Genomic DNA, 14,371 nt, shown 5'->3' on the forward strand with positions numbered 1-14,371 from the left:
GATTCTTAACTGCCTCATTCAGTATCAATTTGAACAATCTTCTACGTTGGGTTTGCTGAATACCATACGGCTTGCTTGGAAATATTGTTTTCAATAATATCTTCTTTTTCTGAAAGCAACCAATATAATCATCTCAACTGTAGCTAAACAGTACAAAATGATGAATAAATATACCTAACTCATTACCTTTGTAAAAGTATCAAGCACTGGTTTCATCACTGGTTTATCTTTTTATCGAACTACTAACTGCTACATTTAAGCTGTTCTTTAATTTCACGTAATATTATACATTAATACATATTAGTCATAATTGCATTTAAAATTGCAAATATAATCGCGAAAATGTTGTGGGATTGTTATATAATTTGACAGTGACACATCAGAGTGAATTGGTGGTTTACTTTTACGTTAGTGACTGTCATGATTACTCACGTAAAGTATTGAGTTTTCACTAGAGACTGTCAAATAGTTCTGGTTCTATTGACATCATACAATCAGAAAGAGAGCGCCTTAGCTGTAAAGTTAGGAACGTATTAAAAACTCGGAGTAAACACGTTAATAACTTATGGTACCGATGAAAATTTTAGTACGTGAGCGTTTCCGCTTGGAGCGCTGTTCAGTTTTTCCATACATTTTCCGTAACTCTCACTGAAAACGTAACGTATTTTTTTACTTAAAAAAGTCATGGTAAGGCTACAGGTGAGCCTGCGCTCGTGAAAGCCTCGCTTACGTGTAACTTATTTTACTATTTCACGTCGGTGACAAACAAGCATACAATATCCTAATTCTAAGTGTTTACCGAAGCTTATGGACTCTAAATGGGCCAGTACTTACACGAGCACGAAACGACGCCGACGTAATTGAATAATTCTTCATCAGCGTCCGATGAGACATTGAATTATTGGAAATCTCCGGATTTCAATCCAATTTAGCACCTAATTGATTCCTAGGCGGTTTAAGTGTTTTACTACACACTGCTTTAAAGATAATGATTAAAAAAACCTTTTGGAACGGAATAACGAAATATTTAAAAAGAATATCTGACTTTTTAATATAAGTACATTCTACGTATTTATGTAGTGCGTATTAAACACGTAAGTTCTACGTAAATAGTTAAAAATTCTATTGTGTTGAAATACTTTGGAACAATTTAATTATTATTGGACAGAAAAACTGATCCTTTTCGGGTCACTACACCACAGCAGTAAGTATTTTAATATATTACAAATACTTCAGCACTAAAAAAAGCACTAAAAAGTTGCACTTATGTGGACACTTTCACGTCACGTTTAATTAAAAAACCATACTCAGCAAACACTGTAATTTATTAATCGTTCAGATTTCAGACATCACGATCGCACTAACGAACTACAAATGAATATTGAACAACCGTCGGTGAACAAAGTGGAAGTTTACGAGGAAGTACTTAGATTACTGACATCGGTATAACATTAACACGTCGTTATGTTTTCATTAGCATCTGTCTTGAATTTGGGACAAAATCGTTAAGTATCATTCTAGATAAGTTCGCAGTTAGATCGACGGCTGTTTGTGAGATTTTGAAATATACCTGACATTGTCCATTGTTTAAGAAGCACCTTATATCATGTAGGAAGTAAATGATACTTTGCCTTACTTACAATAGTGTTGTTTTCCTGCCGGTGAGTACCTATAAGGTTGCCAGAAGTCAGCGAGAGCGGATTAGTGGTGGGATGAACAGTTCTATGTAGGGACTAACCTAGAGATGGAAGACAAAAATTATCGATACAGACTCCGGATTGCGACCGACTCCGCTTCGGACTTTCATTCGAACTTGCCTCTTCCCTGGCACAGACTAATTGACTAGTAAACATAATGAATTAGTTACTTGTAGCAGGTTTGGGCTGTAAAACTTGTAAACTAACCTTCATAGACTGGTTGCACTGGCAAGGCGACAGATACCCCGGGTTCAGCAGCACCGTCGCCGGCGACCGGCTGGGTACCATCCCGTTCGGTGTTGCACTCCCGTTCGGACTTGCCCCTCCTTTGGCACAGACGTAGTCCAGGCTGTGGGGCGGCGTGATCGATATCGTTGGGCTGTCGGTCACCGTGACTTTGAATCTGGGGGACATCGGTACAGTGTAGTTAATGAAGAAGGAAGAATTGTAAACTACTAGCTTTTGCCCGCGGCTTCGCTCGCGTTAGAAAGAGACAAACATTAGCCTATTACACTCTCCATTCCTTCAACTATCTCCACTTAAAAAATCACGTCAATTCGTCGCTCCGTTTTGCCGTGAAAGACGGACAAACAAACAGACACACACACTTTCCCATTTATAATATTAGTATGGATGATCTAATGTCTAACTAAGTGCGTTTTCACATTATCCGATCCGATATCGGATGTCGGACCGATATCCCATACATTACAGGCGCCATCTTGGATTTTTCTATTGAAACCCTTCCGACATCCGATATCGGATCGGATAATGTGAAAACGGCCTAAGGGCCCATTTAGACGGTACGAGAACTAGCATACGAGTTTTATTACATTGCAGTATTTGATGGCTGTGCAAAATTGTATGTAATTAACAGCCCGCAATGTAACTAAAATCGCCACGTGAGTTCGCACGCCGTCTAAATCAGGCCTGACCGTCTGTGAAGTGGAAGGTTGCCATTCCTCTAAGCCTTAAGTCTAAGGTGAAGGTGAGAAGGGAGACTTGTTGGATGTACTATCAGCTGCAAAAGTGCATGGAGAAATTATGAATGAATTCATTGATAAACACGCCATGCACTTTTGAAGCTTTATTGATTTTTATCAACAAAATTTTTAGAAACAAGTAATGTTATTTGTTTATTGATTTTTATCTCCAGTTATCCCTTGATCAGTTAAAAGGCAGCTGTATACTCCATAAGTTTCCGTGTCTGAGACTTAGATACTAAATTACAATTTAATCGAGCTACATTGTGGTAGATAACCACGTTTAATGTGCAATTGGGGAAGCGGCTATACATTCTAGTCTGTTAATTAACGTATAGGTATTTGACTAGCCCTAACACCTGCCCCTCTAGCACAACTTGCACTGTCGCGCGCGAGTCCATACTTAAAGTCGCGTTTGATGTATGGACTCGCGCGTGACAAGGCAAGTTGTGCTAAAGGGGCTGGTGGGCAAGCATTGTCGCGTGATAATACCTATAATGGAGTCAAATGCGACAACGCATTGTACCTTTTTTTTAAATTATTATTATAAATGGGCTTACTCATGGCCACAGACTAGCCGAAGGCAAAGACGTGGCCTACGATGGAGTGAGCTCGCCCAGAAGATGCCTGTTTACTCTTGATTTGAAGGTTGCCGAGTTATATGAGCTCGGAAATATAGCCACCGGCAAGGAATTCCACTCCTTGGCAGTGCGCATAAGAAAAGAAGAAGCAAAGCGCTTCGTGCGAATTCGCGGAATATCTACCTAAGCAATGGATTTATCTATTATGTTACGGCATTAGACATCACAACTTCTTTGTTATTTTTTTATTACGACTTAACGATCTAATGTGTGCTACAAAGCACAATTAACACTACTCCAAGTTCTATTATACTTCAAGAGTACCTACAAAGACTTTTTCATAAAAGGAGTTTTCCTTTTATTAAAAGGTGATAAAAGGCAACACGCTTTGTCGCGCGATATACAATTTACCGATTAACTTGTTAAATTTATCGTTAGGTACTAACTTTGTTACCCTTAGTGCGGTTTCACATTATCCGATCCGATATCGGATGTCGGAAGGATTTCAAAGGCAAAAATTAAAGATGGCGGCTCAAATGTATGGGATATCGGATCGGTCCTGCATCCGATATCGGATCGGAAAATGTGAAAACGCACTTAAGGTGCAGTAGGCTCATTCCATAGAGTTTTTTTAAAAGTCGTAGGGGTCGTATAGTAGCTGTGTTCACAATAATACAACACAGTTTTCAAACATTAAATATTGATTTGACCGACCCGCCATTTCGCTAAGAACAAAATCACGACCAGGGGCCTATTGCATAACAAGTTACAACTCATATTACAAGCGGTAGTCCCCCCTCCAATTCATTTTATAAGAAAGAGAGTTCCACTTGTAATACAAGTTGTAAATTGTTATGCAATAGGCCCCATATTTATAAAACGCTACTTATTTATTTTTAACAGTCTAAAAAAAACATCTGAATTACAATTTTATTCGTAAAGGCGATTTTACATAATTTTCTATTTTTTAACATTAACTGCGGTCAGGGGCGGCTCACTCCGCCATTCTATCGCCGCGCTACAGCTACATGCTGGCGGCCGCGAGTTCGCGGCCTAATCAGGGGTGGCGCGCGTTTTCACGGAACGCACGTTCGCAGTTTCTATTGTTACTTTACGTCGCGAGTTTTTTTAAGGTTCATATGCGTTGTCCGCGTGTGGAATGGCTAATAATGCTTAGTTAAAAAAATATCATGAATAAAATAAATACCATAGGACATTTTTACATAGATCTACTATTGATTAAGTCCCCGAAAAGGTTCAATAAGGCTTGTGATGTTAGAACGTAAAGAAAAATATATAAATACTATATATACACCTACAAAGTACCCAAGACCTGAATATAATAGTATAACATTTTATCTGAGTATTAATTCGTTTTAATCCATAGGCAACCCTATCGCCGAACGCCGCGCACGTGCGGCTCGTTTCTTTGTAAGAATTTCGCATGTCGTGAACATCAAAGCAGTGGGCCTTCTGTACTTGTACTATTATATATTCTGTGCTGCGGTCAAACTTCGGCTTTGTAGGAATTAGGAATCGTCTCGTCCGTTCTGTTCCTTAGTAGATACTATATTATTATTTATTAAATTCTGTTTATGATCGGTGAGTGATCGACGAACATGAACCTACCAGTGGCGGCTGGTGAAAATTTCTGCTAGGCAACACTGAGCCAAAAGAAACCTACCTTTACATTAGGTACTTTACTAGTAATCAATTTTAGGCAAGCCTGTGGGAATCGGCTTGTATGGACCAGCCGCTGCTGGAAGTGCTGGAACCTACAGTACCTACAGAGAGGGCCTTAATCGTCTCCTGCATTGCGTGGTAAACAAACAATAAAAGAACATTGATGAAGATTACGCAAATATCGATTTAGTAGCTAACTAACTAATTAGATTACTAAGCAATGTATACAATTAGATGACTCCAAGGAAGGATAGCAGTTGCTCTGCATTCCAACCTTGGTGGAAACCCATTGTTTTAAAAGCTAGACTTTGTAATGTAACACGATTTGTTTGTTAAGCAGATGGTCATTAATGTCCGATTGATCTATAAATTATATAGGTCTGTAATAACAAGTTCAATATTCATGCTATAAATATTCAAATAAAATTAATCATGGGGTAACTTAAAAGCAACTAGACATAGGGGTTAGAGCGTTTTCTCATTATCCGATCTTATATTAGATGGAGGAAGGATGTCAAAATATCGGCCCTACATGATAACAGTGTGCGTAGCCGAATGCACAAACCCTCACGAAACGCTCACGATAATATCTATCTCTATCGCTCTTGCGTATTGGCGTGACAGAGCCAGACTACCATTCTGCGGCGTTTTGATTTCGTTTCGCGTCGCAGAAATGTCATTCGGCTACAGGGCCTGATAGGATAATGTAAAACCGGCCAAGAGCGTGTCGGGCCACGCTCAATGTAGGGTTCCGTAGTTTTCCGTATATTTCTCAAAAACTACTGAACCTATCAAGTTCAAAACAATTTTCCTAGAAAGTCTTTATAAAGTTCTACTTTTGTGATTTTTTTCATATTTTATAAACTTATGGTTCAAAAGTTAGAGGGGGGGGGGACGCACTTTTTTTTCCTTTAGGAGCGATTATTTCCGAAAATATTAATATTATCAAAAAACGATCTTAGTAAACCCTTATTCATTTTTAAATACCTATCCAACAATATATCACACGTTGGGGTTGGAATGAAAAAAAATATCAGCCCCCACTTTACATGTAGGGGGGGTACCCTAATAAAACATTTTATTCCATTTTTTATTTTTGCACTTTGTTGGCGTGATTGATATACATATTGGTACCAAATTTCAGCTTTCTAGTGCTAACGGTTACTGAGATTATCCGCGGACGGACGGACGGACGGACGGACAGACAGACATGGCGAAACTATAAGGGTTCCTAGTTGACTACGGAACCCTAAAAAGGCTCCTAGGGCTACTGGTGTGCCCTAGATTTCTAAGCAGCGTAATTTTTACATGCTTAATTGCTTATTGCTTAAGTTTCGGAAGCTTTTCGTATAGGATTAAAATTTACCATTTCCAAAATGGAAATTATGCTTATTTTCTGCATAATATTTCTTATATTCTCAGGAATTTTATAAATCTTATTGTGAACACCCAGATCAGAAGATAAAGGTCTTGACAATGAAAATTTCGTACTTTTACATTTTACGCGCAGTCTTATCATAAAGCCGGCATTGTTCTGCACACGAGTCTATTGTCTAAATTGTACCTAAACATTGAGAATTAGTCACAAATCCTCAACCTTAGTGCGTTTTTAAATTATCCGATCCGATATCGGATGTAGGACCGATATCCCATGAATTTCCGCCATCTTTGATTTTTGCCTTTGGAATCCTTCCTACATTCGACATCGGATCGGATAATATGAAAGCACACTAACTCAGACCAATGCACAGGTAGTGGTAGCGAGGTGGAGGTACTAGAGGTAGGTTTTTTTATTGTAGACTGATCAGCGATTGGAAGGTGGTGGAAGTAACGGGAGAGGAAAACCGAAGAAGAGGTGGATGAATTGTGTGAGACATGATATGGAACTAAAGCTAAGCTAAGCTAAGTGTAAGTGATGCGCAGGACTCTTTTACAATATTCTATGATTTGCTGTGCCTCTTTTTTAATCTCTGCTTCCCATTAATAAAAGTACGAGTAAGCAACCGACGTAGAAATTTAAACTGGCTTACTAAAGGGATCAAAAAATCCTGTTTTGTAAAACGCAAGTTACATATTATGTGTAGGTACAAAGGCAGAAATCACAAACTTAACAAAATCCAATTGAAACGCTATAGCCGCATTTTAAAAAAATGTATTAAAAAATCACAGCAGTTGCGTAATAGTCAGTACATACAATCAAATAAAAATAAGTGTAAAGCCACGTGGAATTTGATTAATAATAGTAGTTCGTATAGTGACCATGACAATGATATTAATTCTTTGACCTACAATAATTTGACATTCAATGATCCCCAAGACATCTGTAATATTTTCAATGATTTTTTCATAGATATAATTAAAAAACATGTCTCCTTGAATGGCCAACATAATAAAATGAATTGCTGTAATAATCGTGCTAACTCTATGTTTCTGAGGCCTGTTGATGACCAAGAGGTATTTAAACTGATTATGCAATTGAAAAGCAGCAAGTCTTGTGGCTATGATGACATTTCAACAATTTTACTTAAAAATAATGCTATATATTTATGCCGTCCCATGGCGCACTTAATTAATCTTTCATTTATCCAGGGCATTTTTCCTAAACAATTAAAGATGTCTATTGTTAAGCCACTTTTTAAGAAAGGCGACAAAAAAGATCCAAATAATTATAGGCCTATTACTTTGGTTCCTGTCATCTCAAAGGTCATTGAGAAGGCTATGTTTGTGAGACTATCTGAATACTTGGAATTAAATAAAATTCTATCACCAGACCAATTTGGATTTCGAAAAGAACGGTCAACTGAACTAGCTTGCTTTGAATTTATCAAGGACATAACACAGACTATTAATGAGAAATTACCTGTAGCATGTATTTATCTCGATATGAGCAAAGCCTTTGACTGCGTCAATCACTCGAAACTCCTTTACAAGCTTGAATATCATGGTATCAGGGGTAATGTTTTGGATTGGATGAAAAGTTATTTAACTGACCGAGCACAGTGTACGGAAATTACGAGAATGGTCACAGAAGAGAACAACCTTCTAAAGAAAAAGTTTAGATCTGTGTATCGGGTTAATGGAACAGGGGTACCACAAGGGAGTAATTTGGGCCCTTTATTATTTTTATTGTATATAAATGATCTTCCACTATCAACATCGCAAAGATGCGTCATTTTTGCAGACGACACTACTTTAATAGTGAAGGGAAGTGATATAAATAATTACGAAGCGGACATAAATAAAGCATTAGCAGATGTTAATTCATGGTCAGAGTGTAATTACCTCCATATTAATGTTAATAAGACTTTGTTTACACAATTTCACCATCACAATTCAAATTTAACTGCAAATCTTGCTATTAGTCTGAATAATGTTCCAATTGTAGAATCTCATAGTGCTAAATTCTTAGGTTTGACAATTGATGAAAATTTAAACTGGAAACACCATGTCGACGCAGTGTGCTCTAAACTAGCGCGATTTGTATTTGCCCTCAAAAATCTAACACATACTGTTTCCGCACAAGCCGCAATAACAGCTTACCACGGATACGTTTCCTCTACTCTGAATTACGGCCTATTATTGTGGGGTAACTCTGTGGAAGTTCAGAGGGCTTTTATACTCCAGAAAGCTTGTGTACGAGCATTGGCTGGCGCTAAATTTGATGCCCCATGCAAACCTCTATTCCAAAAGTTTCACATTCTCCCACTAGCTTGCATGTATATTTTGAAAGTGAGTCTGTTTACAATTAACCACCCGGATTATTTTACAAAGCGTGAAGTAATGTTTACAAGACAACTCCGGGCTCAATACCAACATCTTCTTTACCAACCAGCATGCAACTCTGATGTATATAAGAGAAATGCATTTAACATGTGTATTGTAATTTTTAACAACCTCCCTAAATATTTAAGAATGTTAAACGGAAATGAGTTAAGGATAAAATTGACTGAGTGGCTACTTGGACACTGTTTTTACTCAGTTAAGGATTATTTGGAATGTAATGAGGATTGCTGATTTGGTGTTGACATAAATTATTTTATTGCTTTAGCTTTTGACAATTCTGGAATAATACCCTAGTTTATAATTATTACTTTTCATTCATTGACTATCCTAATTCTACTTTACTGTCATTTTTATATATACTTTTTTTTTTAATTGTATAATGATTGCATGCTCATAGTTAGTTAATTAGTACTCGTACCTTCATGTACAAACTGTAAATAATTTGCATGTTGATGTTATGTCGACGGGATACTGTGACTAAATATTTTACTTATAAGATCTTATTGTAACGTATTCATGCAAATAAATATTTCTATTCTATTCTATTCTATTCTAAAACAAGTTAATGATGAGATGACGAGTGATAGAGATGTATGGAAGAGAAAGACATGCTGCGCCGACCCCAAGTGACTGATCAGCGATTGACCTGATGGAAAGTGAAGACAGAGTCGAAGACGGAGGTTCTTGTTCCTATTCAGTTTATACCTAGACCTACTTAAGGCGAAAAACCCACGTACAGTTAAAGTATTAAATTTAATATATGTAGATGCGAAAAAAGTGTCAAAAATATGTTTACTCGTCTTTATTGTTTACTAGCTTTTGCCCGCGGTTTCGCTCGCGTTAGAAACAGAGAAAAAGTAGCCTATGTCACTCTCCATCCTCCCTTCAACTATCTCTAATTAAAAAATCACGTCAATTCGTCGCTCCGTTTTGCCTTGAAAGACGGACAAACAAACAGACACACACACTTTTCCATTTATAATATTAGTATGGATACGTCGGGGTTGTAGACAGCCAACGCATCGCTAAAACCGTGCTGCGCGATGTAGCCCTTTACACCGGTAAGTGCATTCTTCGCCTTATGAGTAAGAAAAGGTGTGTTGTGTCTATAGAGGATAGACGCTTCATAGTTCATCCTAATCGTTTCGTTATATCATGACATTGAAACCAACTGAGTGATCAGGAGAGATATGATGTCCCCTCCAAATTATAAAGCTCCCAATCGAACCAACGACCTTCTAAAAATTGGGAATGAAATTAGCAGTTCCCGAAAAGATTTTGGGTCTTTCAGACAGAAATTTTCCTTTTTTATTACCGAAAATATGTAGAAATCTGGTAACAAAAAAGGAAGGTTTCATACAAGCTACCTGGGACATTTTGGGAAACCTAGTGGGTCTTGCTCAACATCATGGACTCTATCAGCCTACCCTATTATCAAAATCGGAGTCGTGATCCAAATATAAAAACTTTTCGGGAATTACTCAAATACAAATAACCGCCTCGCTACCTTTCTCTGTGCAAATAAACTTCTTACTTTGAACTGTATCCACTATCATAGCTTGGCGGCTTCCCTATGAACGGGCAGGAGTCGCTGAAGAGGCTCTTAGGCCTCAACTCGTGCTTGGGCCTCCGGTGGCCTCTCTCGTAGAGATGGTCTGAGGTGTGGTACCTTTGCAGGGTGCGGGGGCGCGCCTTGCCGCTAGGCGGCGTCTGTGTGCATTGGTCGATGCGACAGGGTGCCTCTTCGAAGCTTGTCACGAAGCTCGCTTCTGATATCTGGAAAGATGGAAGGTTGCGTTAGGAATAGCAATGGAAGTTACAAGTTGCCAATTATTGTTAAAATTTGAGTATTTTACTGGAAACTTTATGAGAAAATTTATCAAAATTCTCATGCAAATTGCTATTGAGACCATTATACGTTAATATATCTATAATTTTATATGTTTAATATATAAGCATATACATGGAGATTGGACCGGTACCCTATAAAGGTTTAGTTTCTGCTAAATTCAGTCTATGTTATTCAGTGATAGGTTTAACAATTTTTCCCCTCACTAGCTCGGAAACAAGTGTTTTGTCCTTTAATAATAGCAGGTAAAAACTAATTTTATCCACTAGTGGGTAAAGTGATTTGACCTTGAATAAAGTCAAATTAACTGCTTTAAAATTGATAAAAGTAGGTGAATCTAGTAATAATAGTTATTTGTTAGACAAGGGGGCAAAGTTGTATTTTAACGCCGAGTGTGGAATTGAAAAACGAGCAAGTGAAAGGATTCTATAGTTGAACCACGAGCGAAGCGAGTGGTTCGAGAATAGAATCCTGAACTTGCGAGTTTTTTAACACACGAGAAGTAAAATACATTTGCACCCGAGTGTAACACAATTTTTTTCCCTTCACTATAGCGAGGAAACTACAACGCAAAAAATGCGTTTATCACTGCTTCCAGTAATTCCACAGGTGGTAAATCATCTTTATTACTAGATTCACCTACTTTTATCAATTTTAAAGCAGTTAATTTGACTTTATTCAAGGTCAAATTACTTTACCCACTAGTGGATAAAATGCGTTTTTACCCGCTGATATTAAAGGACAAAACACGTGTTTCCGAGCTAGTGAGGGGAAAAGATGATTTACCACCTGTGAAACTAATACTGGAAGCAGTGATAAACGCATTTTTTGCGTTGTAGTTTCCTCGCTATAGTGAGGGGAAAAGTTTTGTGTTACACTCGGGTGCAAGTGTATTTTCGAACCACTCGCTTCGCTCGTGGTTCAACTATAGAATCCTTTCACTTGCTCGTTTTTCAATTTCACATCACTCGGCGTTAAAATACAACTTTGCCCCCTTGTAAATAACATATTCTTCATTCTTAACTAAATAGAAAACCGAACGCCAATTCAAAATGGTTTTGATACGACTTCGACAGTAGCCTTGGTGACAAGGTGACAAGCATTACATATAATCAAAGTGATCGACTGTTCAGACAAAAATAAAAAAGTTTTAAAATCTGATACCAGCTCCTAACTTAGTATGTATTTCAAAATGGGGATAAGTGTACAGTGAGCTGCAAAATTGCATGGAGAAATTATGTTTAAATTAATTGATATGAACCTACCTATAAGTACCTAATTCGTTTAAAAACTAAAAATTCCAAGAATACAGTTAAATGATGTAGATAAGTAGTCTTTATTAATGTGAAGACCAAAATTCCGTGAATTATAAAGTACTTAAGTACTTCTATTAATTGCGTAATAACATTGTATGTTTTGCTTGCCGTGTGTGGGCGGATACAAAGTGTTTTAAGTAACGTAAATGCTAGTATAGCTAGCGAAAACTATGAGCGATGAGTTCACGCGATTACTCATAATTCATAGTCAAAACACTCGACTTTGGTATGACCATATAAAAAACATACTAATAGATTTGTCAATCTGTATCAAGTAGTCATACTGAGGTATTTTTGACTTATCCGAGTGTTTGAGTCAGCAAAGATTTGCGTGTTGTTTTTTGGGAAATTTTTAATTTAGTAGGAGTCGAAACAACATGCAAAAAATCGGGAATGAGAATGTTAAATATCGAATTAATCTAATTATTACCTAATCGTTATAATTTCATAGATTTAAAATAGCACTTGCACACGCACAGTGCTATCAAAATCACTGCCAACTAAAAGCTCAGCCACACATGCGCGTTTTGATAGCGTAGGCGGAGCGGTAGCGGAGCGTTAGCGGAGCGCAACGATAGCGGTGCGCCGGACGAACGCTGGCGTTGCGCCCAGCGGACGCCGCCGGCGGGAACTAAGTGACTGACCACACCAGACCGTCGCGTGTCTCGGGGCGCGCAACGGGCGTCCGCGCCACGCCGCTTCAGTGTAATTCAAAAAACGTCTCCTCAGTACATTTTGTATAGGAAAGACGTAAGACGCGCCCCAGGTGGCGTGGCGGCGGCGGGACGCGCGCCGCGCCGCCGGCGCGGCGCGCCTTACGTCCTTCCTATACAAAATGTACTGAGGAGACGCTTTCTGAATTACACTCAGGTGGCGTGGCGCGGACGCCCTTTGCGCGCCCCGAGACACGCAACGGTCTGATGTGGCCGGTCCCTAACGAGCGCGGATTGCGAGCGGAATGCGCTCCGCCGGTGCACCGCTATCGTTGCGCTCCGCTAACACTACGCTATCAAAACGCTTTATGTGTGGCGGCGCTTTAAGTCGGGTCTGTATCACCCATCAACAATCATCAATATCATAAAATAACGTCACTATTGCGCGAAAATATCGTGCGTCCAGCGAAGCGCATCGCAGTGTGGGAAACCGCGTCTGCATGATCTGTCATTTCAGTGATTGCGGGTTTAGCAGCGATTAGCGGTGACATTGACTTTGGCGAAGCGCGCGAACTCGCGATGTCTATTCATCGACTCTGTTGTGTTTTCTGAATGTTGATATACCTATTTTTCTACTCCCGAACTGTTATTCGTCCTTTACGGGGTCGTGCTTGGATCTTTAACCCTACATAAAAGTCTATTCCCCAAAGCCAGCGTCCGCCGGCTTTCCGCGCATGCGCGCAGTATCGAAAAAAGTGAAAACGCATTGTTTGGCTCTGTAACTATGGCAACTCATTGTTATAACGATACTGCGCGCGTGCGCGGGAAGGCTTTGGGCAGCTCAGCTAACAGCGCCAACCTATGCATCGAAATACAAGAAACAGTGTGAATTTCACGAAAGTTATTCAAGAAAACTACTAAAAACTTAAGTGCATGGTCGTAGAAAAAACTATTATATGCAACGGTGTTTAACTGAGTCAAAAAATACTCGTGGCGTCTCAATCACGCCACTCGTCTTTTTAACATCCTTTAAACGCCTGTTGCATAATAGTACATTACACCAGAGGCCGGGAAAATGAGGATTTCCGGCCAAGTGGGTATATACGGCCGAGCGAGCGTGCGAGCGAGGCCGGATAGGGATACGAGGCCGGGAATCCGTTTTCACGCCGAGGCATGTATAGTGCTTTTCTCAAACATACTATGAAATTAAAAAAAATGCTCTAAAGGACAATATTTTATAAAAAAAGTTACTTTGCAGGCCTAGGCCTGAAAAATAATATGAAATCCCTTTACAGTCCTCTCGAGTTGTTGCGCCCAAAAAGCGATACTTCCCAGCCCATTTTAAGGAACGTAAAGACAATATTTCATTGCATGTTTGAGAAATAGTTATTTGTTATATACAAGGGGGCAAAGTTGTATTTTAACGCCGAGTGTGGAATTGAAAAACGAGCAAGCGAAAGGATGGTTCGAGAATAGAATCCTGAACTTGCGAGTTTTTTAACACACGAGAAGTAAAATAAATTTGCACCCGAGTTTAACACGAAACTTTTCCCCTCATCATAGCGACTAGCGAGGAAACTACAACACAAAAAATGCGTTTATCACTGCTTCCAGTAGTTCCACAGGTGGTAAATCATCTTTATTACTAGATTCACCTTCTTTTATCAATTTTAAAGCAGTTAATTTGACTTTATTCAAGGTCAAATTACTTTACCCACTAGTGGATAAAATGCGTTTTTACCCGCTGGTATTAAAGGACAAAACACGTGTTTCCGAGCTAGTGAGGGGAAAAATACTATATTAGGTACGTGCAGATACATTACATT

The 14,371-nt window shown here is 38.8% G+C and overlaps 1 protein-coding gene across 4 annotated transcripts in view; it reads right to left on the reverse strand.

Moving 5' to 3' along the window:
* LOC125236848 (calcium release-activated calcium channel protein 1-like) overlaps positions 1-14,371 on the reverse strand; it is a 130,463-nt gene that overhangs the window by 41,552 nt on the left and 74,540 nt on the right. For 3 of the 4 annotated variants that reach the window (XM_048143786.1, XM_048143785.1, XM_048143783.1), the window contains 2 exons: positions 10,262-10,503; positions 1,905-2,100 (listed from right to left, as the gene is read on the reverse strand). In XM_048143786.1, coding sequence (XP_047999743.1) covers positions 1,905-2,100; positions 10,262-10,503 — 438 coding nt within the window. The remainder of the gene's footprint in view (positions 1-1,904; positions 2,101-10,261; positions 10,504-14,371) is intronic. The other variant, XM_048143787.1, reaches the window with a different exon arrangement.

Source organism: Leguminivora glycinivorella, chromosome 19, assembly GCF_023078275.1.
Source record: "Leguminivora glycinivorella isolate SPB_JAAS2020 chromosome 19, LegGlyc_1.1, whole genome shotgun sequence".
Classification (NCBI taxonomy): Eukaryota; Metazoa; Arthropoda; class Insecta; order Lepidoptera; family Tortricidae; genus Leguminivora; species Leguminivora glycinivorella.